Here is a 27,060-nt window from a genome sequence, read left to right on the forward strand (position 1 = left end):
ACCTCTACTCCCATCATAACTCTAGGCCCGAAACATCAGCTTTCCTGTTCCTCTGATGCTGCTTGGCCTGCTGTGTTCATCCAGCCCTACACCTTGTTATCTCAAGTGAAAAGCTGCTTCATTTAGAAGGTATGTTTGGGGACTTGGACACTGAGAACGAAGGAGGTGAATGGCCAAGTGTTATACCTTATGCAATTACATGGGAAGGTGCCCTGGGCGAGTGAGGAAGTGTTAGGAATGATGGTACAGTGGACCAGGATGTCATCAAGGAAGCAGTCCCTGCAAATGCTGATAGTAGAGGGAAAGAGAGGATGTGTTTGGTGGTGGCATCCTGCTGAGGTGGCAGAAATGGTGGTGGATGATCCTTTGAATGCGGAGACTGGTGAGGTAGAAAGTGAGGACAAGGGGAACCCCATCATTGTTCTGGGAAGGAGGGGTAGTAAAGGTGAGGGCAGAAGTTTGGGAAATTGGTCAGACAAGGCTGAGAACACTGTCAACTACAGTGGAGGGGAATCCTCAATTGAGGAAAATGGATATCATGGTGGAGGCACGCTGGTGGAGGGTGTCATTATTGGAACAGTTGTGACAGATGTAGAAACTTACAGGAAGTAGGGTGTGAGGAAGTGTAGTTGTAGTAACTGTGCAAGTCAGTGGACTAGTAATGAATATTGGTGAACAGCCTATCCCCAGAAATGAAAACAGAGAAGTCAAGGAAGAAGAGGGAAGAATTAGAGATGGACCAGGTGAAGATGAGAGCAAGCAGAAAATTGGAAGCAAAATTGCTAAACTTTTCCAATTCCACACAAGAGGAGGAAGCAGCATTCATGTTGTGAGTAGAATCCAAGTAGGAAGGAATATTCCATATTGTCCACGAAAAAAACAGCCATAGCTGGCACCCATGCAGGTACCCATAGTCACACGCTTGACTTGGACAAAATGAGATGAAGAAGAAGATGTTCCAAGTGAGAACAGAGCCCTGCCAGACAAAGGAAGTTGGTGGTGGATGGAGACTGTTTAGACCTATTTTCAAGGAAGAAATGGAGAGCCTTCAGGCGATGCTGGTGGAGGATGGATGTGTTGAGAGATTGCACGTCTATGGTGAAGAGGAGACGGCTAGGGTCAGAAAACTCGAAATTGTGGAACTAATGTAAAACATCAGAAAAATCACAAACGTAACTTTGAAGAGATTAAACAAGGGGGGAATAAATAGAGTCAAGATAAGAAGAAATAATTTCAGTGGGCATGAACAGGCTGAACCAACGGGTCTGCCAGGACAGTCCTGCTGTTAGATTTTGGGAAAGAGGCAGAAGTGGACTGTGCATGGTTTGAGGACTGTAAGGTAGGAAGCTGTGGAGGCATCATTTTCAGAAGAAATGAACTCTATGACAGTTCTCACAATAACAGATTGATGTTCAGTGGTGGGGTCTGCAATCACAGAGGCCTGTATCCCATCACCAAGTCATCTTTATTTACTTGTGGAAAGTCCTTGACACTGACCCAGCTCCCTCAGAGCTAGTTCTCAGACTGTAAGGATGCCTAACCCTCCTGTTGTCATCTGTCAGCTTGACTCGATCAGATTAACAGCCCCAGTCAGGGAGCTCATATTCTATGAGGTCCACCTGGCTGACCTCATTGGAGTGAAGACCTGATTACATTACAGGCTGGTGATCCAGAGGAGTTGGGTGGTAGTTTCTGAGAGTTGGCACTCAACCCCTGTCAGGTAGCAGTCAGATGACAATAACACCAGCCTTATCATCAGTTTTGATCATCAAATTGAGGTTGGACCTGAGAAAATGGAGTTTGGCAAGTTCAGATAGAGACAGGTTAGCATGAATGAGGACCATAGATAAATTAATTCAGCTGATATCATGTCAGCAGTTGAAGAAAACAAGTGGAAGTCAAAAGATTGAGGAAGAGGTCCAGAAGGAGGGAGAGTTATTGGAGATGAATGAAAGGGCCTGTATGATGGGGAAGGACTCCTGTTGAAAGAAGTGGATATTGGAAGAAGAATTCAAGGTCATGTCGTACCTGAAATTCATTGAGGGGATAAAATTAAGCCCTTTGCTGAGCACAGGAAGTTGTAAAGTCATTTTGATTGTGAATGTACTGAATTTGCTACTTCAGCTACAGTAGAGGAGGTGACACATTACAGTGCTTGATAAGGGGAAAAAAATCATGATTTTGCTTCTGCTCATTGTTGATTGAGATCTGATCAGCTCTGTTTGAAAGATCACAATTCAAATTGATAGTGATGTTCTTTCACTATTGTTCTGAAAAAAAGAGCTGCTGACCTACAGTTTATCGACTCAACCATGGAGAATTGTTTTTGGGCAAAGTACAGAGGCTGTGTTACTAACGATTTCCATTATTAGCTGTCAACCTCTGGAGAGGAAGAGAGAAAGGAGGAATTTATAACACCAGCCATGGTAATTTTATTAAGTTTAATAGTAAAAGCCATTTGAAAATCATAGAATAGTGATTCTAGTGAAAAGTTTTCAGTTGTCTGTATATTAGTAACTCATATTCCTTTGAAAAAAATTGAAAGAGCTAATTCTGAGAAAAAATAAATATAGGCTATCTCTTTTTATTACATTTTCTATAAAGATGTAGTTTCAGTAGATAGCAAGAAGAGTCTAGTATTTTAATGAGATGTTGATTTTAGGTATGTACAGCACTGACAAGCATTTACTCCCAAATAGATACGTTATCTAGAGGTTTGGGACCTTAGTGATAAGTTTCCCTAGCTTCCTAAAAATCCATTAGTCTTTCTGTAGGACTGTTTTAGTGGAGACATGTTGGCTGTGGAAAATGTGGGGGTGGTTCAGTGTATTGTCATCTAACCTGACCTCTTCACACCCACAAAGGTTCTCATAAAATGCCAGAGTCAGCACCTCACTTTGGATGACAAATTACCTGGTTGTTTTATTTCAGCCAAACTGTTATCTTGGCACTGAGAATTTCATTGCCAATCAACAGTAGTGAATTTTTGTGCTAATAACTTATTAAATGATTTTCTTCCCTACCCTGTCTTGTTTAATTTGTTTCAAGCTCCATCCACGCCCCCACTACCTATGTTAATATAGTATTGCCCAGCAAAGTGGGTGGGCAGATGATCTGCTCCCAGCTCTCTGACAGTAATAGCCTTGAATTATCTGCAAAGAAATGTGTGTGAAATGCCTAGGTTACGTAAGATTATGTATTTTATTTGTTGTCCAACCTTTAAAGAAGAACTTGTACTGCTTAAATGTTGTATATTACTTTGCTCCTTTGCTGTGCTTTTTACCACCAACAAGTTAATTACTATTTAGGTATGAATTCTTATTCCTTACTTAACATTTCCCAATGTAAAGTCTTTAAACAGAATTAAAATTGGTTAAAATTGATTTTGTACTTCATAATTTAACTGGTCTATTTCATCCTTGCAGCAATATTATAGTTACAGGTAATCATGTTTGCAAACAACTTAAAAATAACTGCATTTTTTACTTTAGTAAAAAAACCTTCAAATAGAAACTGAACAAATGTAATTGCTGAGATTTGGCTTTGCCTTATTTAGAGTATTATTTTGTTTTGAGAGTTGTAACTTAAAATATTGCATTCCAATTATATTAAATACATTTGAAAATACTGATTCTACTTAGTCCATGATTTCTCCTAAAGAGAGTAATGTTTAAATGAAACAATATTGCTGTGCTTAGCCAGAATGCTAGGTAAACAATAGTAGCTTAAAGATGTCTTATTGCGTGTAATCTATAAAGGAAAGTGTGATACTTTAGTAAGATAACTTTTCTAGTGGCTGTGAAATTTGTATGCATTTCTTTGGGCGTAAACATATTTTCTTTCTTTCATTGTATTCCTTTTATTATTATTTCACTTCTGTGTGCAGGGCAAATGGCTACATTTTATCATTTTTAAAATTTAATCGTCCATGAAATGTGCCCATCACTGGTTGGACCTGCATTTATTGCCCATTTCTAATTGCCCAGAGGGCAGTTAAGAGTCAACCACATTGCTGTTGGTTAGAAGTCATATGTAAGCCAGGCCAGCTAAGAATGGCAGATTTCCTTTCCTAAAGGACATAAACCAGATTGGTTTTTACAACAATTAACACTGGTTACCTGGATGCCGTTAGAGTAGCTTTGCTTTACAGAATTTGATTCAATTCAAATTTCATTCTCTGCTGGTGGTGGGGATTCAAACTCATATCTTCAGAACATCAGTGTGGAGTTCTGGATTGCCAGTTCTGCATGTTAACACTACATTACAACCTCCCCATAACTATAATGGGGTAAACATATGAGACTACAGTTCCATCTGTAACTAAGACAGAGAGCTACCATCATGTATTTTGACAGACTGATGAAATTTAAATAAGATCTGCAGAAATGAGCTCTTCCAGGTTCATAAAATCCCTGCAGTGTGGATTGAGGCCATTCAGCCCATTGAATCTACACTGACCCCCTGAAGAGCATTCCACCCAGACCCAGCCTCCCAGCCTCCCAGCCTATACTCGCAACCCTGCAATATCACTGCTAACCCACCTAACCTGCACTTTCCAGGTGATTAGGGAGCAATTTAGCAAGGCCAATCCACCTAACCTGCGCATCTTTGGACTATGGGAGGAAACCGGGGCACCTGGTGGAAACCCATGCAGACAAGGGAAGAATTGCAAACTCTACACAGATAGTCACCCAAGACTTGAATCAAACTTGGATCCCTGGCATTGTGAGGCATCAATGCTCACCACTAAGCCACCATGCCGCCCCGTTCAGGAGCTTTTGAAATTTCTAACATAGGCTATTGAGATGTCCAGCAGCATCCATGGGAAGAACAATCCCTTGGGGTCCCAGGGCTGGCAGAGTGTCAGAAATTTTAAAATGAAATTTTAATTTAGACAGGGTTTTTTTAAAATTGTGTGTTGGGTCTCCAAGACCAGCCCTGACTGATTGATGGAAAATGCAGTTGTAACATAGAAACATAGAAGATAGGAACAGTTTTGCTCAGTGGTTAGCACTGCTGTCTCACAGCGCCAGGGACCCAGGTTCAATTCCACCCTCGGGCGACTGTGCGGAGTTTGCACATTCTCCCTGTGTCTGCGTGAGTTTCCTCCGGGTGTTCTGGTTTCCTTCCACAGTCCAAAGATGTGCAGGGTAGGTGGATTGGCCATGCTAAATTGCCCATAGTGGCCAGGGATGTTTAGGTTAAGTGGGTTAGACATGGGAAGTGCAGGGGTAGGGGAATGGGTCTGGGTGGGATGCTGTTCAGATGGGTGGTGTGGACTTGTCGGGCTGAATGGCCTGCTTCCACACTGTAGGGATTCTATGAGGAACAGCAGTAGGCAATTCGACCCCTGTGATTGTATCTAAAGGCTTGTGGTTTGGATTGATTTGATTCCATAAATTGTATTAAAGAAAAGATGACTGCTTCTGTTACTAACTGGCGTGTTCTTAAAATTAGGTCTCGCAATTTAAACAAATATTATGGAAGTTAGTTGGGGTGGATTGCATATTTTTCTGGATGAATAGATCAGGTGCTTTGTGAAAACTCAGGCCAGATGACCTTGCTTGGAAGACAGTGACTTTTTTTTAGTGATCACATCGACAGGGAAGGTTTGATTAATTCAGACTTTTAGATAAAATGAGGTGAAGATGATCAATTGAAACCTTAGCAGAGCACTCATTAGCTAATCGTCATGCTCAAGATCTGCTTTTTATAATACTCAACTCTCACCATTCTAAAACTGTTTTCTAGTTTTACGTTTATATCATTTCACCTGACAGAATAATACGCCAAGCATCATTCATGTTGACATGGCTTCATTTAGAAGTGAATATGATGTGTTTTGAACAGATTTACGTCACTTATTAGTGGATGAAATTACTATTGTACGCTAGCAAATACATACTTGTCCACAGTGAACCATTAAAAGTCAACATTTTGCCTTTATACAAAAACTTATGTTTTAAAAATAATCAGCTGCTTGTATTTTTTTTTGCAGACACTCAGTGCTGCTTAAAGCAGTGTGTGATGCCAGGAGGGATCTTAGGAATTAATCTCACCCTCCATTCAAATTTTTGTTTACATTTAGCAACTAACCAAAATTTACTGTTTTAAAATGTTGCTATTGTTTAAAAGAGTAATTTAAGTTCATATGAGCATATAAAATAGGAGCAGAAGTCAACAATTCAGTCCTTTAAGCCTTTTCTGCCTTTCAATCAAACCATGGCTGATTGGTATGCTTCAAATTCCATATTCCCATCTACCCCATATTCATTAATTTTGACTAACAAGAATCTATCCACCTCTGTCTTTAAAGTATTCAATTATCCCACCTTTAGAGTCTTCTGAGGCAGAATTCTAAAGTCACTCAGCCCCCAAAGAAAAAAATTCTCCTCTCTGTCCTGAAAGGACAAGCTTGCTACAGTGTTCCAGCGAAGCCCAACGCAAGCTGGAGGAACAACACCTCATTTTCCGCTTGGGGACCATACAGCCCTCCAGACTCAATATTGAGTTCAATAATTTTAGGGCCTAAACTCTCCCGTGTCCCAGACCCCCTACCCCACACACTAGGCCTTGTTACCACATAGCCTGCCATTACATATCCCCCGTTGTTAGTCACTAACAGTCCCCATTAACAACTATTCACCCTCCCAGCCTGATTGTTGGCAACTCCTTTGTCTGTCCAACTGTCTTTCTCTCTCTTTGGGCTCTATCCTATCATTTATTCCCTACCCCACCCACCTCCCTATTTTCTGGATATAAACTGACGTTTCCCCAGCCACCATCAGTTCTGAGGAAGGGTCACTGGACCCGAAACGTTAACTCTGCTTTTTCCTTCGCAGATGCTGCCAGACCTGCTGAGCTTTTCCAGCAACTTTGTTTTTGTCTCTCATTTTAAAACATTGCTTCTTATGCTTAAACAGGGATATACAGGCTCTCTGAAGCACTAACTAATTAATTAGCTGACTACCTTGAGCAGGTTTCTCTACTTTAGCAGAGCTGTCTCATTGGATAGTGAGATAGCAATGTGCCACCAGATCTCTAAGGGTTTTCCAATGCTGATAGCCTGTACAGAATGTGAAGCCAAGCAATGGGTGAGTGTGGGAGCTATAAATTTATTGACACAAGTGAATAAGATTTGGTGGTTGTTTGAAGGCGAGGAGTGGAGGCGTCGGGAAGATCTTGGCGAGGTGCTCATTGTTATCGATAATGTGTTGAAGGCTGTGAAGAACATGGCATAGTTTCTCTGCTCCCGGGAAGAACTGGATGATGAAGGGAACCCTATTGGACGTATCCCATGTCTGTCTTCTGAGGAGGTCATTACATTTTTTTGCTGTGGCACATTAGAACTGGTGATCGATGAGTTGAGCATCGTATCCTGTTCCTACGAGGGCGTCCTTCAACACCTTCAGGTGTCTGTCTCGCTCCTCCTCATCCGAACAGATCCTATGTATGCGTAGGACTTGTCCGAATGGGATGGCAGGTTTAATATGTTTAGGGTGGAAACTAGACAAATGCAACTTCATGAGGTTATCTGTAGGCTTGCGGTAGAGTGTCGTACAGAGGTGTCTGTCCTTGATGGAGTTGCGTGTGTCCAAGAATGAAACTGATTCTAAAGAGTAGTCCATGGTATGTCTGATGGTGGGATGAAACTTGTTGATATCACTAAGTAGTTGTTTCAGTGATTCCTTGCCATGAGTCCAAAGGAAGAAAATGTCGTCAATGTACCTGGTGTATAGCATTGGTTGGAGGTTCTGTGCGGCAAAGAAGTCATGTTCGAACCTGTGCATGAAAAAGCTGGCATATTGGGGAGCAAATCTGGTCCCCATGGCTGATGAAGAACTGGTTGTCGAAGGTGACAACGTCGTTGTCAAGGATGAAGCGGATGAGTTGTAGGATGGTGTCTGGAAATTGGCAGTTGCTGGTGATGAGTACTGAGGGGGTTGCAGCAATGCCATTGTCGTGGGAGATGCTAATGTAGAGTGCTGAAACGTCCATTGTGATAAGGAATGTTCCTCGTTCGACTAGTCCATGGGTGCTGAGTTTCTGTAAGAAATCTGTAGTATCGCGACAGAAACTGGGGGTTCCATGTACACTGGGTTTCAAGATGCCCTCGACATAGCCAGAGAGGTTCTCATTCAAGGTCCCATTTCCTGATACAATGGGACATCCAGGTATGTTGGGTTTGTATATCTTTGGAAGGCAGTCGAAGTCCGCGAATGGGAGTGCATAGGGTACTCTGAAGGGCTGGATCAAAAGTCTTGACCAGTCTGTTCAGTTGACGGGTGTGTTCTTTGGTCAGATCAGCAGGTAGTTGTCTGTAGTGTTCCTGGTTGTTCAGCTGTACACTTCCTTGCAGTAGTTCTTTCTATTCTGTATGACAATGGCTCCTCCTTTGTCTGCTGCTTTGATGACAGTGTTGCGATTGGTCTTGAGAGGACAGATGGCGTTGCATTGTGCCTGGGTGATGTTCTGTGCTACCTTATGAGTGTGTGATGAATCTGGCATCCAAGCATTCTCTGATGGCTTGAGCATACCTGTCAAGCCCTGGGCTGTGGTCCTCCAGAGTGTCCAATTTGACTCCTTCTTTGTCTGCTCCCCAATGGATCTCTCTGTCAACTGATCTGGTTTGTTGGCTGTCTCATTTGGCAAGCTGCTAACATCTTGGGAGAATTCCCAGAGTCTCATTCGTCTGATGAATTCCTCTGTGTCTGCTGTGAGACCAACGGGGCTTGTTTTGGCAGTGGGGCAGAAATTGAGTCCTCGGCTGAGAACTTTGATCCCGTCTGGTTGAAGGGTGTGGTCAGGTAAGTTGACGATGGAGTTTCCCGTGGTGGTACCGCTTTCATCTGTGGTACCAGGGGATGCTTGGTTGTTGCTGCTGGGGATGCGTAGTTCCTCCAGCTTCATGCTCTTGGTGTGCATGCGGGTAGTGTAGTTCCATTGCCTCATCTGTTTTGCAGTATCTCGTAACTGTACTGCTGTATCTTGGGCACAAGCTGAGAATATGGGCTCATATCTCGATTTCAAGGTTGTGGCGCTTGCTGTAGGGTTGGTGTATGAGGTGATTGAGGAGTTTGCGAGAGGTGTGACGGCAAAGTCTGTCAGTGTAATCAGTGTTGTAGGTTGACTTGAGTGGGTTTGTAATCTGTAGTCCTCTCGGGATCTTTTGCACTTTCTTGCATTTCTGTAGACACTTGATGTAGTGTCAGTATGTGCAATCTTCTTGGAGATCCTCTCCACTTCGAGCTGACAGTTGTTGATGTGGATGGTAGCCATGATGTGCAGGTCCTGGTGTAGGACTGGGATGGACAAGGTCAGAAATCACATGACGCCAATTATAGTCCAACAGGTTTATTTGAAAACACATCAAACCAGCAGACAATGGAGAGCCATCGTCATATAGAATAGAAAGGACTACTGCAAGGAAGTGTACCGACAGCTGAACAACCAGGAACACTATAGACAACTACCTGCTGATCCGACCAAAGAACACACCCGTCAACTGAACAGACTGGTCAAGACTTTTGATCCAGTCCTGCAGAGTACCCTACAAACCCATCCCGCATATTTCCCGTATAGGGTACTTTTGCGGCTTTCCAAAGATACACAGTGCGAACACACGTGGATGTCCCATTGTAGCAGGAAATGGGACCCTGTATGAGAACCTCTCTAGCTATGTTGAGGGCATCTTGAAACCCATTGTACAGGGAACTCCCAGCTTCTATTGCGATACTACAGATTTCTTACAGAAACTCAGCACCCATGGACCAGTTGAACGAGGAACATTCCTCATCACAATGGACGTTTCAGCACTCTACATCAGCATCTCCCACGACAATGGCATTGCTGCAACCCACTCAGTACTCATTACCAGCAACTGCCAATTTCCAGACACCATCCTACAACTCATCCACTTCATCCTTGACAATGGTGTCGTCACCTTTGACAACCGGTTCTTCATCCAGTCACAGAACAGCCATGGGGTGCTCCCCAATATGCCAGCTTTTTCATGCACAGGTTCAAACACGACTTCTTTGCCGCACAGAACCTCCAACCAACGCTATACACCAGATGCGTTGATGACATTTTCTTCCTTTGGACTCATGGCGAGAAATCACTGAAACAACTACTTAGTGATATCAACAAGTTTCATCCCACCATCAGACTTCTCATGGACTACTCTTTAGAGTCAGTTTCAATCTTGAACACATGCAACTCTATCAAGGACGGACACCTCTGTACCTCACTCTACCGGAAACTACACGATGCTACATTTCTCTAGCTTCTACTCTAAGCATATTAAAACAGCCATCCCCTGCGGACAAGCCCAACACATACATAGGATCTGTTCGGATGTGGAGGAGCGAGACAGACACCTGAAGGTGTTGAAGGATGCCCTCATAGGTACAGGATACGATGCTCAACTCATTGATCACCAGTTCCAACGTGCCACAGCAAAAAACTGTAATGACCTCCTCAGAAGACAGACATGGGATGCATCCAATAGGGTTCCCTTCATTGTCCAGTTCTTCCCGGGAGTGGAGAAACTATGCCATGTTCTTCACAGCCTTCAACACATTATCAATGACGATGGGTACCTCGCCACAATCTTCCCGATGCCTCCACTCCTCACCTTCAAACAACCACCAAACCTTAAACAGACCATTGTTCGCAGCAAACTACCCAGCCTTCAGGACAACATTGATCACAACACTATGCAGCCCTGTCATGGTAACCTCTGTAAGACATGTCAGATCTTCGACATGGACACTACCATCACACGTGGGAACACCACCCAACACCTGCCCGGCAGATACTTATGTGACTCGGCCAATGTTGTCTACCTCATATGCTGCAGGCAAGGATGCCCTGATGCATAGTACATAGGCAAAACTGTGCAGACGCTACGACAATGGATGAATGGACACAGCGCAACAATCGCCAGACAGGAATGCCCCCTCCCAGAGGGGGAGCACTTCAGCGGTCAAGGACATGCGGCCTCGGATCTTCGGGTAAATATCCTCCAAGGCAGACTTCGGGAAACACAACAACCTAGGGTCGCCAAGCAGATGCCGATAGCGAAGTTCAGTACCCATGAGAACGCCTCACCCGGCATCTTGGATTTATGTTACAGTACAGGTGACGCCACCGCAGTATACACTCTCGCACACATGCATACGTACCCTCACAGTCACTTACACAAACACACTCGCGCACACACACTCTCACACAGATCATCTCTCATTCATCCACTGTTTCTCAAGCACGCGCACACATGCACACTCTCTCTCATTCTCTCTCACACACTCTCTCTGTTTCCCACACACAGACTCTTTCTGTCTCTCTCTCTCTCTCCCCACACTCAGGCACGCACGCACACTCTCTCTCTTCACACACATACACTCTCTCCCCCACACACACGCGACACACACTCTCTCTCTATCACTCTCTTTCTCTCACTCCCTCACGCACTCACTCTCACTCTCACACACGTGTGAAACTATCGGATGAATTTGTATTTGCAGATACATTCTACTTTGTTCGAAAGCACACAATTTATAGACAGTCAATGTGGCATTTTATAAATTCCTACTTTAGAAATAAAACCAGTCTGACTCCAAACCAAAACACAAACAGATTCTAAACAAGGCCTCACACCTAACATGCATTGTCCGACCTAAAATGTCACCTATTCTTTACACTGATAAACATTTAGTTCTCTCAGGACAGTGACTTCAAAGGAATTTGGGGATTTACATATACATACTAATCATTTAAAACATTCTAACTGATTAATGATTTATCAGCATCTTAGGTTTGTTTAGAACGTCCTCATCAGTGGTGTGACCCTTTGATCTTTTACTTATAAATTCTTTGTCTGATACTATCCTCTCTCACTAACACCTGAAGAAGGAGTAAGACTCTGAAAGCTTGTGTTTTCAAATAAACCTGTTAGACTATAACCTGGTGTCGTGTGATTTCCAGCCATTATAGAGACATGGCTGCAAGGAGACCAAAGCAGAGAGCTGAGTATTCAAAGATGCATGATATTCAGGAAGTAAGGAAGTTGGGAAAAGGTGGTGTAGTAGTTCTGTTAAGAAGGCATTAACATTGTAGTGTGAGATGACCTTTGTTCTAAAGTTCAAGATGCAGCATCAGTTTAGGTAGAACAAGAAACACCAAAGGGCAGAAATCTTTGGTATGCATTGCTTATAAGCCACCATGCATACGTAATGTAAATCACAGTATAAATGTACAAATTAGAGCTGTATGTAACAAGCATAACACAACAATCATGGGGGATTTCAAACTACATATAGGCTGGGTAAACCTAATCAGTACAAATGTTGTCAAGGGTAAGGCTGTTTAGTATTGTCACTCATAGGGTGGTAATCATTAAAGTTCTTTGCTAATTTGTTAAATATGCTCAAGATTGAGATTGATCAATTTTTCCATATTAAAAACATCAAGAGATATATGGCTAATGCAAGAAAATTATGTTGCAAGAGAAGATCAGCCATGGTGTCATTAAATGGCAGAATGTCTCAATAGGCTGAATGACCTAATCCCTGTTTCTTATGTTCTTATGATTTTTGTGTTTTACAACTCAGTATGAATCAAAGGTAAGTGAAATGAGCACAATTCTCTTGAAAATCTTGAGCGCATGTTAAGAATTGGGGTCTGGTGATTGGGTCTATGGATCAGGGTCTGGTAATGTTTAAAGGCATGGGACTGGCATCCTTTGAAATTGAATTTGTTGTTGTAGTGCATGAGGATTTCACTCTATGTGGTAATGTCAGGGGCTCATTAAGGATTGGGCCCTGGTGGTGGTGAGCAAAAGTTGGAGGCCTTCGTGGGGAAGGTCATTGGATTGGGGAATTTAAATAATGTTTCCACTGTTTCTGAAACATGGCTAGAGAAACTGAGGAAATTGACCCCCTTGATGTTTAACAGCAGTCTAATAGTTCTCTTGTGAAATCTTGTTTAAAAAAAAATGCCAAGATCCGTAGAATAAGCTGGGCACTGTCAGTTTACAGTGAGCTTCTTATTGCAGCCTGAGAACAGCAGTGTTTACAGGTGGAGTTTCAGCTCTTGGGAACTGTCAGTTCAATTCAGCCATCTCAAAGAAGTGATTATTTTTATTGGCTTATTTGAAAGTCAAACATGATTTTATTCATTTGGCACTTTGTCAAAATGTAATTAATCTAGATGAAGATATTATGACTTCACTGGTTGGACAATTGAATTCAAAACAGTCAATAGAATGACTCCTTACAGATGTCTGTTCATGTTGGGTTTTTTTAAAATCACATGATAACTCAAATGTCAAATTTCCAGGTCAATATCTTTGCAGTCACTGAATAACAGAACTAATTCCAGTCAGTGCTGTTCACGAGGCTTTTGGAACAACCATCAAGTTAATTTGAATTTTTTGTGTGTTTGATTACTTATTTTAAGTGTTAAAATCTCCACATAGGTGAGATCCCAGAGCAATACCTGGTTTGACAGGTCATGTTTCATTTTCTGCAGTTGGTTGACACGGTGATAAGTCATTGAGACATTTTGCCATGAGGCTGCAGATTTTCTTAAACAACAGAACACAAGTTTATTACATGAAAGAAGAAATAACAAACAAACAAAAGCTATGGATCTATGTTTAGACAATAGTTAGAAAGACCTTAACAGAAACATAAAAACAAAGTTTCAACCTGTTTCTCTACACCATCCCCTACAAACTCTCAATCCCAGAGAACGATCATTCCTGTCTCGAGTTTTTAAATCTTTACTGAACTGACATTTTCCACATTCTTTCCTATGGACTTTTGAGACTGTTTTTCATGATTCCTTTCTGAATCCACTGACATGAACTTCTCTCAGTCCTGATGGCCTAAATTTCTTCAGTTCTAACAACTTGAAGATGTCTGTCCAAACTTCTCCTGACTTGGATGCTCAACGTTAATACACTTGAGTTAGCATGACTCTTTCCCCTGAACTAACTTGATTCTCCTTCTCGAAGAAAATCTTCTACATTTTGTTCTGTTCTGAAGTAAAAATGAAATTAATTGCCTTAATGTGTTTGCCCTGCCTGACATAAACCCAAAGTATAAACGTTTAATCCATTAACACCACAGGTGTTCTCCCGGGTACTAAACTGCATCACGTGCTTTCTTAGAACTGAATTATTTAGGTCACTATTTCAAATTTACTTTGTGATCTTTTTATAAAACAGTGAGGTCACAGAATTGACCAAAATTCATCTGTCTTTTCTAATATATGTTATCATTCTGGGATTTTTAAAAAAAACTTTCATCACATTGTCCTGTATTCAAAGCATTTATGCTGTCGTCTTGCATTTAAAATTTGTGCTATCACTCAGATTTCCCAACGTAACGTTTATACTTCCAAACTGGAATTTATTAAATCTGCCAGTTTTCTACTGCTTAATGTTTCTAATCTTCCCGCAGTCTCCTAGAGCTTCCAGAAGTGAAAGATTATGTTCCTGGTTGCTGCTGTGAACAAATCTGGATGGGTGGCATGGAGGGAAGGGGCTACGTAGGAAGATGAGTTTTCACTTTGCATCCACAGAATGTGTCCAGTGCAAAAGTTTATGAGAAATAAGACTAGGGGTATTCCTTGTCTGCGCTTCGATTCAACAAAATCACACCTGAACTTCACCTTTATCTTCCCATGCAGTCTTCAAATTCCTTAATTCCCTTAGTATACAAAAGGATGATGAAGTTATTTGACTTAGTAACCTTGAGGCCCAGGCTAATGTGCTGGAGACGAGGCTTTGATTCCCATTGCAGCAATTCAAATTTGTATTCAATAACGTAATTAAATAAAACAAAAGCTAGTTTAATACTAACCATGAAACTATTGTTGATTGTTATAAAAACCCATCTGGTTTAATACAAGCCTTTAGGCAAAAAAAATCTGTAGCCCTTTCCTGGTTTGGCCTGCATGTGATTCAAGATTCACAGACATCTGGTTGATTCATAGCTGGTAGTGGAAGTCCCTCAGTTATATCAAACTGCTATGAGGTGTAAACATAGAAATGATCCAGACTGTCCACTTGACATCAACTTAGGTTCTGGAAACAACAGTTGTAAAATGCTTTTAATTAATATCTGGAAACGTGTTAAAATTGGAAGAACTATTTTGCAGACTAGTAAATCAACAGCCTAACATCGGCTGGAAGGTATGATGCCTTGAGTATGGTGATGTCCCAAGCTCCACCATCAACATCCCACAGGCAGGATGGACTCACCAGAGTAGCTGCAGAGTGATGTATGTTTGGGAGGGCATTGTCCTCCGAATCCTCAGAATTGACCATGAAATTTCATGGTACCAGTCAAACATTGGCAGAGAAACCTCATGTTTGTTACCAATTACCAAGATCACTTGTATGACAAAGTAATGCTCCTCCATATTGAGCACTACTTGAAATAAGCACTGATGGTGGGAAGAGCACACAATGTACACTAGGTGGACTACATCACCTTCACTGTTTCGCTAAGAGTGACCCAGTAACACCAGTACTAACCAAGCTGACCAAGTTGTAGGCTGGATTGGCAGAAAACAGTGAGGGAACTAACGAGGGGAAACCAACCAGACCTCGTTGTCACCAATCTGCCTGTCACAGATACATCTCTCCGTGATAGCATTGATAGAAGTGACCATTGCACATTCTTTCTGTATAAAATGTCTCATTCTCACATTGAGGATAGCCTCCATCATGTTGTCTGGCATGACAACTACACTAAATGGGTGTGACTTTGAAAAGATCAAGGAACTCAAAACTAGACATCCATGGATAATGTGGGGCATCAGCAGCAGAATTTGGAGTGGGAGGATGGGTCATAGAGCGTCTATCTTATCCTGAGATTGTGACTCCCAATTTCTAGATTCCACTCAGGATCTACCTTATCAAACCCATTAACAATTTTACAATTCAATGAGATCAATTTTCATTCTTCTACACTCTAGAAAATATAGGCCTAATTTATTCAATCTGACCTCAAATAACATATCCTCATCCCTGGATTCTGTCTGGTGAACCTTCAGTGCATTTTCTCCAATGCTTATATATCATTTGTATGCAAGAAGACCAAATCTGTTCATGTGTACTCCAGGCCTGGTCCTGTACAATTTCAGCAAGATTTCTTCACTCTTGGCCTTTATTACAAAACAATTGGTGTATAACGTATCATTTGCCTTCTGAGTTCCATATTGTAAGCAATTTAATTTTCTGTGATTCATTCACATTTCTCACTGTATCTTGCCAAACTCGTCTCATTGACTAACTGCCCTCCCTAAGCATCCATCATATCTAATTCTGTTCCCACTTTACTGCACACTGTTCCCATAAATTGCTACTCCGCAGATATCCGCTGGAAGTACACCATTTCTTGTACCTGAACCATCTTTGGAAGGCTGCTGACATTGTAATGGCACAGCAGCCAAGCTATTTATGGCATATAGCTGATATCAACCATAACCTCACAACCTCAACCTCTCACCCTCATTGCTGTTAAACCACCACAGCACAGTTTACCTGTTCTTAGCTACATCACATCCCTAAGTCTTAATACCCCGCTGATGTCGGCGCTACTGTGTCTCCAGCGCCCAATGTAGATTGCATCTTGTCCAGGAGGGGAACATCACATACAGGCGGATAATCGTACAATTTCAAACATTAACTTCTATTGACAGCCAGAAAAATGGAATATAAACAAAACCAAAACCATTCCTTCACAATCTCACATTGTGACTAACAGCTGTTTAACATTCCATGATGGTCTGCTGCACCCAGTTCTCATCCACTGGAATCAGGTGTCAGTCAGCTTCTGTTTGGCCTGTAGTGCCTGATGTTAAGCTTTGTCATGCACAAAAAGAGCTTCCTCCTTCCCAGTTTCATTTTCCTCCACAGAGATTGGGCAAACTCGACCTTTAGATGTTTGAAAAATTGAGAGATGATCTCATTGAAACTTATAAAATACTTAAAGGGATAAACAAGATAGATGCAGGTAAGATATTTCTCCTGGCTGGGCAGTCTGGAACCAGGGGACCCAATTTAAAAATAAGGGGGAATGCCATTTAGGACCAAGTTTAAGAGAAATTATTTTACTCAGCATAGTGAATCTTTTGAATTCTCTACTGCAGAAGTGGTGGAAGCTCAGTCTTTGAGTATATTTAAAGTAGAAGTTGATAGATATTAAATTGTCAGTGACGTGAACAGTTATGGGATAATGTGGGTAAATGGTATTGAAATGTTTGATCAGCCATGATTGTAATAAATGGCAGAGTAGGCTCACTGTGTTGAAAGGCCTACTCCTGTTCCTTTCCTATGTTCCTAAGGGAGGGAGGAAAAGAACCTCTCCATCCAAGCAGGCTAAATAGAAATAGCAGAGGAGGTCAGTAGTTGATGCATGACTCCTACAAATTCAAGACGCTGCATGAAAAGTATCGCTATCTTGGGTAGGTGGAGGGGGTGGTGGGACAGGAAAGGTGAATAACATTTTTCGGTGTCATTTTCATGCGCTCATGATACTCAATCTAGCAGTGGCATTGGCCACAAATGCAGCCTGTGGGAAAACAGGAGACAGAAAAGGACTTCAATATAATTAACCTGTTTGTCTCATGAAACAATGGTTCAGTTAGTATCTGTTTTACTTCGTGTGATAAAGAGAAAGCAAAAGCCAACTTATGCAGAACCCTAGGAAGAACACTAAAATACATCAGAGACAGTTCTCAGCCAAAGGGAGCACAAGGAAGAAGGCATATAGAAATCAACTGCTGTTTCGCCGAATTGCTCCAGGTAATCTGCAAGTACTGTAACAATAGAACCAGTGAGGAACAAGGAACTTTCTCTCGCTCTCCAGAATCCTCCTGACCTAAGTCCACTTCTACAGGCAAAGTCAGAAGCCATCACGGTTGCTGAAACTGACTTCAAGTTTCAATTACTTCATTTGGGGAGGAGAATCTTCAAGATTGAAGCAATCTAAGAGGCTTTCATCTTTACAAGTATCTTTTATCCTTACCTACTTTCATCTTTGTGAATTTTTACGTAATAACTATATCAATGTTAGTGTTTTCTTTTGTGCTGTAGTTTTACTATAAAGTAAGCTTAATCACCAAGGAAGTCTTAAAGATAATTTTTAAGTGGAAATTCTCAAATTAAAAGGAGATTATGTGAGCTGATACAAATTCTTAGTTCATGAACTACTCTGAGGGAATGATTGATGTTGACAAGACAAGCCATTATGAGTACTTGCATCTCTCTACTTTCCTTCCTTGTAGGACAAGAGAGAATGCAATGTGTTGATAGTGTAGTATGGAGTGGCCCTCTGGTGATGGCCACCTTACTGACCACTAGCAATGTGTGTACTTCTATTCCACTTGGAAAGAGTCTTATTCCAGGAGTTTATGGATGTCAATAGTGACCTGTGGTGAGAACCAGAGCCTTTTGATTTGCTGGTGCTCAGGAATGTCTATCTGGGGGACTATGTTTTGGGGTCTCACTTCCATTCAGCCTGTTATCAGTGTCAGTTCTGTCCAGTGGAGAGACATGTGGCTGAGGAAAAGCCAGCTGGTACTGCTGGTGGTGGTGTTGCTTTTTGTGGTAGTTTTGGTGATGGTGTTGCTTTTCCGCTTGTCCCTTATCAAAGGTGAAAGATAGAGCTGTGTGAGCTGTTCCAATGCAATGATGAAACCTGGAGCAGGAAAGTACAGCCAAAGCTGAGTATGTTAGGTAGATACAACGCATCCCCAAGAAGTGGTGGGTCCCAACCCAACATCACGTTTTGGGGGATTTAACTCCATGTGCAAACCTGCAATATGTTGCTTTTTGTTAGCCCAGTAAAATACAGTTATATTAAAGAATTGCATTATTTGCAGTGCTTTTACTGTTCAAACAGTATTTAACGTGCTCTTCATATTTTTTTATAAAGATAAAGTGCATGGTTATGTAATACTTTAAGTTATATGTTATGCAACATAACTTTATGTTATTAAATTTCAGATTAAATTAGTTCTTTATTCTGCAAAGGAAAGTTGTTCTGTATGGGTTAATTAATTTCCTATTCTGCCCTGTATATTTCCTTCATTGTAGCCATACATTTCAGTTTGAATTTATTGATCATCATTACCTTAACATTATTGGTAATCCATTTAAAGTAAATGCATTACTGGTGGTATTAAAATCACGTGAGAAATCTGTGCTTCACTGTTTTATTTTGCTGTATTTGATGATCGGTTTAGTTGTTACCTATACCTGTGAAACATTTCAATTCTGTCTTCATTTGTTCTTTTCATTTTTTTTCTCTGCTCCCTCACTTGTTTGCGTTTCTGGAATCTTTTTGTTGACAGCGTATTGTCAGGGCTGAGTTGGTAAATTACCCACATGATGCGAAACTATCACAGGGCTCTGCACAATTCCGGAGTAAAGTGTGCACGATGCAATAATTCAGGTACTACAGCAGAAACTTGAACCAGTTAGTTTCTCTTTGAAAAAATTTCATCAAATGAAGGACAAAAATGTGGTTCATTTATACAGAGTTATTTTAACATAAGATGATAATTTTATGTATATTTACCCCATTCTATATTACTTTTACATTCACCTAGCAACTTTATAAAGAGATAAAAATCCATAACGTGTAGTTGACACATTGTAGTACATTCTCTCCAGTCTTTTGTTTACTGAAACTTAACTCACGCAGAGTAAAAGACAGTTTATTAAGTGTTGTACGTCTATTTTTGTGGAGTACTAAGCTAATTCTACGTTTATTGCCTTACTGTGCTCAGCAATGCAATGATACATTATTTATGTTCTTGCAATTGAAAATTTTACTGGTCTCGTATTAGCATACTGATCATCTCTAATAAATCTATTTTGACATATTTTATGTTTAATTTGTTGAACAATCCATAATATCTCTCCTTTTTTCTTTTATAACAGCATGTAGTGAAGGCAGATATTGTGAATTACAGCCAGGAGCCTGTGGTGAGAACTGTGAACCCTCCCAGAAGTTCAATGTGTGCAGTTCAGTGATCCCGTCACATCCCCATATTAGTACATTTGGCAATCTTGCTTCGTTCACACAGGCCCATTCTTTCTCAGGAACTTAGTTTTGACAGCAACCATCTCGGTAACACAGTAAAAGACTTCACGGACTGACTGCATTACCGTATGCTGAGAAATACAAGGCAGCCACTGTCCACTGCAGAGATGCAAGAGGTTGGACCACACATTTGAGCATAATTTTCAGAATTGAGTTATGAAAGGATTTTCACCATTTTGTTTAAAATGATGGTGTGACTGCATAGGATACATATTTTGTAACTACCAAAAACCTAATTTATTCAGTATTGCAGTTAATGTATATCGACATTTACAGAAAATGCTTTTAACTCCCAGCAAATTCACTTGAAATAACAAGACACACAGGTTTAAAGACCTAAAAAAATCCAGCACATTTTTATTATAATTTTTTAATAAGAAATGTGGGCTTTGTAGCAAATTGCCATGAAGATCCGAATACTACTTAAGAAAAAAACTCCCTGGGCAAATAAAGAGTCAAGCCTGTGAAAATAAATTTGGCCATTGAGCGTAGCCCTCTATACCTTTACACTTCCATAGCATCCAGTTGCATCTTGAATACCCTGAATGATTTTGTTCTTACTTACTTGCCTGGTTGATTATTCCATGCATTTGTGAATCTTTTGGTACGACTCTTATTTGATTAAGTTCGTTTTAGGTAATTTAATTTCAAAGTCCTTATAGTATAAAATCGTATTCTGGGTATGCCTTACTTATACCATTGAATATTTTACATACTTCTGTGACGTTCTTCCTGAACCTTTTTTTCCCAGAGTTTTGCATTAAATTTTGTTTTGTAGGTCTTTCCCTTCTACTCCTGGAAGTCAGGCATGCTGTTGACTTTTGCATCCTGTCCTCTATGTACCTGTTTGTGGACCCACCTGTCTGTTTGTGTATATTTTATAAACACATTTTGTGGCATGAACAGAATTAACTATGAAGTATGATCCGAGACTGTACGTTACAAAGCCCTAGGATAATTCCTATATCTGTGTACTGTGTTGTTTTGTCAAATGACTTGGTATTATTTTAGCATTTTATTTGTATGTTATTTCATCTTCAAAAGCAATAAGGACTAGTACCATTGTAGAATCTTTTGCAACATATGCATTTATACGGCAGTTTTGCCTAGTTTCAATGCCAAATGTTCGCTGTATGTCTGGCATCCTGATCTAACTTCACACCAGTGTGAGAACCTCTGAGGAGAGAACTGCCACTTGCTTGTAATTCATACTGTTTGGAGTACAGTTTTGAACCCTAAGACATTAGTGTGTGGAAGTTGTTAGCTCCGTGTTCTAAACAGTTGGATTTTACTAACCAGTTTAGGAACATCGTGCAAACGTGTACGTGATGTACTTAAAAAACACTTTCACTCAATCAGTGTGTACTCCTTCATATTTCTCGATATCAAATGTCATTCTGTCTATACTTCTACTGTTAACACCGGCACATCACTACTCTGCCCTGCCACTGCTGGAATTTAAAAGGCCCAAACAAATGAGGCGTAAAATCCTGAAACTTCAGGACCACTAAATGACCATTTCCAGTTAGAAGTTGCAAGGCCTCAGCCATAAGCAGTCTTTTATTTTTAAACCAGCTTCTTATCCTAGTTTTACCATAGCTCTATTGTAGATTTAGTCTAATCCCTTTTCCGTGGAATTTGCAGATATTCTGAAATCTCAAATAAACAAGCACTACCATTGGAAGATCCACCATCAGTTTTTTCTGGAGCATTCACAAGTAAATCAGGGTGATTTGTTAGGTGTTTCCTACTTTGATATTGTTTATTTCTACAGTTAGTGATGCTCCGGTACTGTCTCTTAGACTAATTTCCATACTTTTACGATAACTTTCCTAAGACAGTACTGTCTATATTTTGTTTGCTTTCCAACCTTTATTGATAATGCAACTGATTTGTAACTGCTGGTATATATTGGTCTTGTTCTTTATGACTCCTTACGCATCTCTGTACCTCACAGCTATCAGCTTGAGAATGTCGTAAAATAAGACTAAATACATTTAACAAGTCTTTGTTTTACAAATATTTAAACATAAATTTTTAATAGTAAGTAATATTTGACTCTTGCTAGGTGCATACAGATATTTTTGATTTTATGCGTATTTTGTTTTAACTATTTCAGTGCAAATTCCATTGCATTCTATTTGATGTCTCAGCAGCACAAAAGGACTCTTGGCATTCACATTCTGTACTAATTTGTAAATACTTTCTAATCAACTTGTTCAGAGATTTTATTATACACCTCTGGAGCACATGAGACTTGAACCTGTGCTCTGTGGCCCAGAGGTGGGCACACTACCACTGTATCCGTGCATACCGTGAAAGCAGTCAAATATATGTGATTGTTGGTAGCAGTTTGAACCATGTCCACTTGCGGATTAGCAAAGTATCAGCTCCATGAATAGATGGAAGTTTTGCAGTGTCAAGTCCACATAAGTACAGTGTATATTATATGGTTTCAAAGCAGCAATTAGAAATGTGCATAATATTTACATCACTTTTAATAATCTTCCTCACTAATATTCCAACCAAGATACTGTATGAGTTCATCTTACTAAGGATCATTAATTAAATTGTAAAATAAATTATCTATAATCTTTTGCAAACTTCACAATTCCTATTGTAAGATGAATGATTCATTGTCCCAAAAGTAGTTAACTAGATGCCCAATATTTGCAATATCAATGAAGACTCAATAGTTTTAAAACATTTTTGATATTTCAATATGATTTTTTTTGCGATATATTACATAAAAATAGAGTTGCATTGCAATTTTATTACGGATTTTCCAAATGTATGTCATTTCTCAATGCGCAATATAAAGGATGCAGAAAATAAACTGTTTAAAATATTGCTGAGCTGATGTTGTAACATTGATGTAATTGTTCTTGTGTTGTAAATTTTATTTGTATACAAATATGTTAGAAGAAAAACATTTTACAGCTTTGTTAGAATGTATATCTACTTATAAAATGAAATCAACGAGATTTACAGAATTTGGCCTGATTGATTCATTGAATACATATGAACATAATTTATGGTAAACAGCCTGATCTTTACTGAAGGTATTTCAATTTAACTTTTTTACATTGCTACTTTGAAATATTCAAGTATTGTATATTTTAAGAATTTTATTTTAATTAAAATCAGTCAACTTAACAATTTAAAGTTCATAGAGAGTGGTTCTTTATTGTACAAAGGAAAATTATGCTTTTCTGAATCTTTCCAAATCTATTTTTAGCTCCATGTTTGTCAAAATTTTATGCGGGCTACAATTTACCACTCTGAACTATATCACTTGGCAAATGGCCATGTTCCTTATGTGAGGCTGGGTACTGTGTGCTCTCTGATGTATCTTGGCGAACCTGCCTCACCTATCTTTTCTCCAGGATTCCAACAAAGGTGTTCAGCCTGGGCCACCTGCAGTACCAGCAGTGGCCATCATTCCCATAGGCTTTGTTGATATTGAAGAGCTAGCAACCTAGAGTTGCTCAGAAACTGGGCACCAGATAAATTTCGTTGAAATTACGTTGGGGTAAGGAATAATGTAGCAAGGTTGCCAGTGCCAGCTAGTGGAATGTCCTATCAGTGTGACCATTACATTCTAGCTGCAGAGCATTTACAGTGTTATTCCTGGATGTGTATGACACTTTTAGCGAAGTTGCAGAGGATGGCTATGAGAACCCATGCATAAGTTCAGCTTTTGCTACACATTCTGAGTCAAGGTTCCCGCATAGGAATTGGAAGCAATTTACCTTTCACGTCTTCCCTCTCTTTAACAGAAAGCAATTTGATCATATGCCGCTGCAACTTCTTAATGAAGAAGTTTGTCCTGAGAAAAGGAGACCTTAGTGTGGATTTTTTAGTGTGATGGCGTAATTGATGGGTGTAGAGATTATTGACAAAAGAAACAAGATAACGGTGTTTCTGTCCATTCAGTTTGACATCCAGCTTTCAGGTCAAATTCTGGTGCCAGAAATGCCTGCCATTTTGTTGTCAATTCTGTTTAATTTAGACGCCAATTGTATTAGTTAGTCATCCAGGCAATTTCTCCGCTGTTTAGACCACAGTAACCTATTCCCTTCATATAAAATAAGCACAAAGATTTCTATCGTGTGTTGGTCTGGAAGTGGGTTTAAGGAATCTTTGATTGAAATCTGTGGTAATCTATAATGGCTAATTTTGAACCGTATTTTTATTTGTTTCTTTATAGTTTCCATTTACCTAGCCAAATGCTTTTTTATTATTTTTGATATGCCCAAAACATTTAAATGATGAGATTCCCAGGATGTCAATGGTTCTGGTAATTTCATCCCCCATGCTACCCACCACCCCCCGCCAAACGCCCATGCTGCAACAGCACGGTAAACCTTTCCAGTCAAATTTATTGTCAGCATAAGTCCTCAAATAAGAGAGAATTTAGTCAGTGTTATGAGTTATAGACTGGGGGCTATAAAAATAGAAAAATTTCCAGGTATGTTTTAACGAACAACTTGTCTACAATAATCAATATCAGCATATAGAATTCTTAAGTTAGGATTCTAAGATATTGCTTTCTGTTTGTGGCATTGTGAGAAATTGAGTATGAGACAATAAACTTTTTAATACTTATGAATATTTACTACACGTATCAAGCTCAGATTATATTGTAGTAATTAGTACTGTATCATTGAGTACCTGGTAATTCAAGATAGTTATGACAATTCTACTTTAAATTTACATACAATCTTAAATTCACTTTAAGAAACAATTTAATACTCGAGTAAATATGTGAAGAAGATTATACTCCCAGGATAATTTATTCATAGGATGGAGTATCTTTGTCTCAGTCAAAGAGGAGGTCTCGAGGCAAGGACAACTCCCAGGGGTCATCCAAAAATACTACTCTTAACTGTGTGTGTTATTCACATTTCATTCTACTTTGTCCTTGCAGTCTACTAAAACAGCTTGTAATTGTTTATTGTTAAGTCTTGTAGAAAAAAGAATTCTGAATGAATTGTAATAACACTGTTTTTATGTGATTTGGTTTGGCATAAACAACCTCACAAGTACAAGGCTGGTAAGGCCATTCCACACTTCCCTCTCTTCGCAGTGCTGTCTGAAAGCTTGTACCTGGGAAAACTTCAATGTCACACACTGCTTGGGGTCTGCATCAAATTTAACACCTTAATTGCTGATTGAATTTGATGATTCTCTTTACAGTTCAAATCTTTCCTCTTTCCTTTCTCATAAAGGAAATATAAATGTGAGCAAGAGTCACATGCAAATCAAGCATACCAGCTTAGTGATGATTGGTTTCCTTTCTCAGTAAATGAGTAAACCAGTGGGTTTTTGCAAGAATTCAGAAACTCTAATTGTCATACTTCCTGATGCTGAGCTGTAATTTACCACCATATATTGAAATTCATTTTGCTGCTTGCCACGACAAAATTTGATTTTCCACTCTTTAACTTGCAAAGTCAGCAACGCAACCTTAAGCTATGTATATACAGATATAAAAGATATGCTTTGTGCCTAAAGTTCAGATCACTGAAGAATTGCAGGATAGATGGGTTTGTTTTAGCTAGTTAAGGTTAGGAGCATCAATACATACAGTAGGTTGTGCAAAGTGATGAGGTCAGAAGGAACTACTCATTAAGCTGGAAAATCTGAGAGGCAGATGTTCAAAACATTTGTTTTTCTCAGAGCTGAATTGATTTATGCAGCTAGATCCCACAAATAACAGCAAGGTCTTCGTTCCATCCAATCTGACGTCACACAGTATTTGGGTAGAGCTGAAGGAGTCTGTAACGAGGTCCCAATAGCCACAGACTTGTCATCTTTGGCCCCTGATATCCTTTGTAATTATACCTAACTAGTCAATGTAATAAACGACATCTCGTGTAAGAAAAGTGCCTATTCTCTTAAAACTCAGTTGTGGTTTATCCTCTACCGTTGCTCATGAAATTGGTGCTTAGACTCAGCAGTAGTGACCTTCCTCTAGGCCACACAAGGTCCCCGGTTCAAGATCCACTTGCCTTGAAAGTGTGTCATTATGTATCTGAACATTTTGATTAATAATGACTAGCTATCAGATGGGAAGAAGAATTGACCGCAAGGGCTGAAGTGCATCATCACCCCAATGTTTTGACATAACTTTATTAGTTTTAAAACAGTTATGGAAAAGGCTGGGCCTTGTATAAATGTTAAAGTTCTTAATTGGAGTGAGGCAAATTATGATGGTATGACACAGGAATTTTCAAGAGTTGAAAGGAGTAGACTGTTTACAGGTAAAGGGATGACTGGCAAGTGGAAGGCTTTCAAAGGTGACATAACGAGAGTTTAGAGGCATAATGTTCCAGTTAGAATGAAGGGTAAGGCTGGGACCAATGGATGAATAACAATATTGAGGCTCTGGTCATATATTAGGTATAGACAATTGGAATCAAGTGAATCCCTTGAAGAGTTTAAAGGGTATAGGGGTATTCTTAAGACGGAAATCAAGAGGGCAAAAAGGGGATATGAGATAGCCTTGGCAGATAAGGTTAAGACTAATCCAAAGACAAGTACATTAAGAACAAAGAGCAACTCGGAAGAGAATAGGTCCCTTTAAATATCAACAAGGTCATCTCCCACCACAGGAGGTGGAAGAGATATTAAATGAATATTTTGCGTCAGTTTTCTTTACTGTGGAAAAAGAAATGGAGGCTAGGGAACTCAGAAAAATAAATATTGATGTCTTGAAAACAGTCCATATTACAGGAGATGAAGTGTTTCAGGTCCTAAAACACACAAAGGTGGATAAAGCTCCAGGACTGATCAAGTCTACCCCAGGATGTTGTGGAAAGTTAGGGAAGAAATTATAAGGTCCCTAGCATAAATATTTCTTTCATCTACAGCCACAGGTGAGGAGCTTGAAGACTGGGGAGTGCATAATGATGCGTCTTTATTTAAGAAA

The 27,060-nt window shown here is 39.9% G+C and overlaps 1 protein-coding gene across 3 annotated transcripts in view; it reads left to right on the forward strand.

Moving 5' to 3' along the window:
• The window catches only part of rab28 (RAB28, member RAS oncogene family), a 191,232-nt gene that overhangs the window by 85,963 nt on the left and 78,209 nt on the right, over positions 1 to 27,060 (forward strand). Inside the window, exons 7-8 of one of the 3 annotated variants that reach the window (XM_048604528.1) lie at positions 19,372 to 19,472; positions 19,964 to 20,045. The exons of 1 other annotated variant lie outside the window; for it this stretch is intronic. In XM_048604528.1, the coding sequence (XP_048460485.1) occupies positions 19,372 to 19,467 (96 nt within the window). In that variant the 3' untranslated portion in view covers positions 19,468 to 19,472; positions 19,964 to 20,045. Of the gene's footprint in view, positions 1 to 19,371; positions 19,473 to 19,963; positions 23,283 to 27,060 lie in introns of those variants that run through there. One more of the 3 variants, XM_048604533.1, reaches the window with a different exon arrangement.

The sequence above is a fragment of the Rhincodon typus genome, chromosome 1, assembly GCF_021869965.1.
Source record: "Rhincodon typus isolate 14 chromosome 1, sRhiTyp1.1, whole genome shotgun sequence".
Lineage (NCBI taxonomy): Eukaryota > Metazoa > Chordata > Chondrichthyes > Orectolobiformes > Rhincodontidae > Rhincodon > Rhincodon typus.